This window comes from Lycium barbarum, chromosome 9, assembly GCF_019175385.1.
Source record: "Lycium barbarum isolate Lr01 chromosome 9, ASM1917538v2, whole genome shotgun sequence".
NCBI lineage: Eukaryota > Viridiplantae > Streptophyta > Magnoliopsida > Solanales > Solanaceae > Lycium > Lycium barbarum.
This window is the reverse complement of record NC_083345.1, coordinates 16,678,581-16,682,012: the sequence shown is the minus strand read 5'-3', so window position 1 is coordinate 16,682,012 and position 3,432 is coordinate 16,678,581. Positions and strand designations below refer to the sequence as shown.

General features: G+C 38.6%; 1 protein-coding gene across 1 annotated transcript; it reads right to left on the bottom strand.

Annotated features, from left to right (window-relative positions):
- Window positions 1-227: 227 nt before the first annotated feature.
- LOC132608879 (exocyst complex component SEC15B) lies at window positions 228-3,067 on the bottom strand. The gene has a single exon (XM_060322657.1). The coding sequence runs from the start codon at window positions 2,949-2,951 to the stop codon at window positions 561-563; it is 2,391 nt and encodes a 796-aa protein (XP_060178640.1). The 5' UTR covers window positions 2,952-3,067; the 3' UTR covers window positions 228-560.
- Between the last annotated feature and the right edge of the window lie 365 nt (window positions 3,068-3,432).

The following is a 3,432-nucleotide window of genomic DNA, read 5'->3' as shown; positions in this document are numbered from 1 at the left end:
TTGAATTAATAAAGATACCTAGCCATTTTTTCCTTCTTGTTTCATTACAGCTGGTGTAGTTCTCAATCCAACTCCAGAAGAAGATTATATGCCTAATGCAAAGTCTTGCAAAGTTAAGCAGGAAGTGTTTTGTCAACCCATGAGGCACAGCAACAACAAAAGATTGAAATGGTATAGATACAACAGGGCCAATATGTCATTATAAAAATAAAAAACAACAGAGCAAATAAGCAAACAAAAGATGTAATTATTCCACCAACAGAAAGCACAGGAGAAACTTGTGTTATGTTGAAACAACACTAGAGACTAAACAATGCAAGAAATTACTACTACATGAGAAAAACAGACTATATCTGAGTTGCAAAAGAATATGACCACAACAAGGAAAAGAATATGCTCTGAAGAATAATACAGCAATCAATGTGGAACTATGAAAGTAACAAAAGTGAAAATGGAAAGCAATTTGCAGTAAAGGAAGCTAGATATGATACCAACAAGTAATCAACACAACTACAATATGGAGATCTCCCAAGGAACATAACATACAGAGATTTGCTGACTCAGTTAACATCCTTCAATCTTTTTATCAATGCATCAAGAGATTTCTTCTTAGTGTTCTGCTTAGACCCCCTTGTGCCAAAGGACCCAAAAAGCCTGTCAGATTGGTCCTTCATCTTTTCTGAGATAGTCACAACTTTGCGGTAGTCCAAAGCATTATAACTTCGCTCTCTAATAACTGGATTCAGGAAATTTTCTGGATGATTGCTCAAGAGTAGATTAACCAACTGCCTGGACTCGGCCAATGCAGCTTTCAACTGACTAGCATCTGCCTCAGATAAAAGAGGAGCTTGGTTTTCAGCAAATGATTCCAACATTCGGATATCGACATCAAGACCATTAACAGCATTCACATTGAACCTTTTTACTGGTTCACCTAGTAAAGCCCCAACAATCATCTCCGATATATGACACAAAACATCTTGCAAAACTCTCTTGAGAACTTGAACAGGCAATATCTGCTGTGCAGTAGAAACTAGCGTTTCAAGAAAAATAATCACCTCATGCACATATTCATTTCCACCTTGCGGAGGATCATCGATTATCCAATTCACATTCTCAATCAACAAAAGGAAACCATCGACCTTTTGCTTAAGCAGGCCAGAAAGCATCTCTTCAGCAGCATCACGCGCTTTAGTCAAAGGAAACAGTCTCCTCCCCCTCTCTGCCATTCTCAATGGTATCCCAGAAAGCTGTGCAGCATGACGAAAGAAGAAATCACAAGCACGTTCAAACACAGCCATATTAGCTGCCATCTGCATTGCTTGGTTAACACCACCGATAGACGTATTAATGAGCTTCAACAAAGCTCCATCCAGGACTTCATTCAAAAGCCGATCCAAGTACTTCTTCACCACATCATAGAAATCAAGCTGACCGCCATGTGACATGAAACTAACCGAGTCCTCAATAAACGACCGCACAATCCTACAACAATCAGGCACCGTACATGAAAACGGTGCAACATAAGGAAATGCAGGCATAATATTCGACGTCTGTAACTGAAACGACAACACATTCATGTTATACTCATATTCCTTTTTCATATACATTTGCTCAAATTTATCCGCAGCAAGCGCCTCAGTTATCTGCTTTCGACAATCAGATAAAAGGAGCTCATGATACTTATCCCTGTGCTTACTCAACACATCAAGCAAAGCCTCCACAGGGTATCCGTATCTACGCAACGTAACACCAAGCAAACTCACATAATCCTTAATTAACAACAAATGATTCGCAGTTTGCATTCTCGAAAACTGATCTTCCAAAACAGAACACATTTTACTCATAGCAGTATCCCACAAATTCTCAACTTCCATTTTCGAAACCAACCCACCACCAGTCCTCAAAACTCGATCTTCCACGATGAAAAAACCAGCAATTTGCGCGAAAAACGTCTGATGAGATTCTAAAAAAGGCGTCATCGATGATACCTGAAAATCCGAAGCCAATTGAAGCTTCCTATTCTCGAAATAATACTGCTTGAATCTTTCCTCAAGTCCTAGTGTTTGATTTATATGATGAGCCCTATATAACGGCGTTAAATCAAACCCTAACATCCCATTACCATCATCATTAATCCCATTAAATCCATCATCATCTTCTTCTTCAAGTGCATAAACACAATCCCTTAAACTTAATCTACTTTGTTCTTCAGCTTGTCTTTGTTTAATTCTAAGTTCTTCTTCTCTTTGTCTTGAAGCTGATGCTTGTCCAATAGCTAGTTGACCTAAATTACGACTAACAACACGGATCTCAACAAGCCAATCACCAAACTCTTTGTTGATTTTCCTTTCAATATGTGAACGAATCTCAGGGATCTGTTTCTCAAGCATTCGTTTAAGAGTAGAAGAAGGTATTTTGTTAGTAAAATCTTGTTCAATTGAGTCAACACACTTCAACGCCATGTAGAAATTGTTCTCTTTAAGATGACGATTTGATCTAGAACAAAGCTCGATTATGTTAACACAAGTACGAAGAGATTGAATAGCAAGAGTGATGTTTTTGCATTTATTTCTTGCTTCAACGAATGAATCGAGAGTGGTTAACAAAGGTACAGCGACAGATTGAAGTTGAGAGTTTGAGTTTGAGAGAGATGATTTGAGTGAATCAACGTCGGAGAGAAGAGATCGGAGATCATCAACGGCTGTGATGAAGTCTTCGTAATGTGCTCTACAAACATCTTCGATTTCAGATTCTTTGGATTTCGTGAAGTGACGGAGGTGATGAAGGACTGTTTCAGGTTTACCAGAAGCGAATGCCTTGCGGACGAAAGGGGCAACGTCTTCGCCGTTACAGATAGCGGCGGAGAGGAGGAGTTGGTCAAGTTTGTCGCCGGAATCGGCGGTTTCTACCGCCGGGACGACTTTCCGGCGCATCTTTGACGTGTTCATTGGTGACGGACGGAGCCGTTAAAAGATATAACTGCTAGATTTTGACGGAGGGGATATAGGAAAGAGGAAAGTTTGACGGGGAGGCAGTGTTAGTTTTGGGACATTGAAATGAGAAAGTAATGATAAATGGTCTTTCTTTGACTATTTTACCCCTTTCCTACGGTCAGCCCTCTCCATAACATTTCCGAGTCCGCGACTTTTGTAGTAAAAAAAAAAAAAAAAAAAAAAAAAAATTGAACCAAAATAGCAATAAAAAAAAAAGTAGATTTCACGCACGAATTTTGTGCGTGAAAGGACCAAACTGTAAAGTTAAAACTTTGGTCCTTTCACGCACAGATTTTGTGCGTGAAAGAGGCTACTTTTTTTTTTTTTTAAGCTATCAAAATCATGTTTTTTTCATACTTTGGGCAAAGATTAGTCATATTTCAAAACTATGAAATATCAATATTTTATATAGAACTTAATATTTTGTTTTGCATAC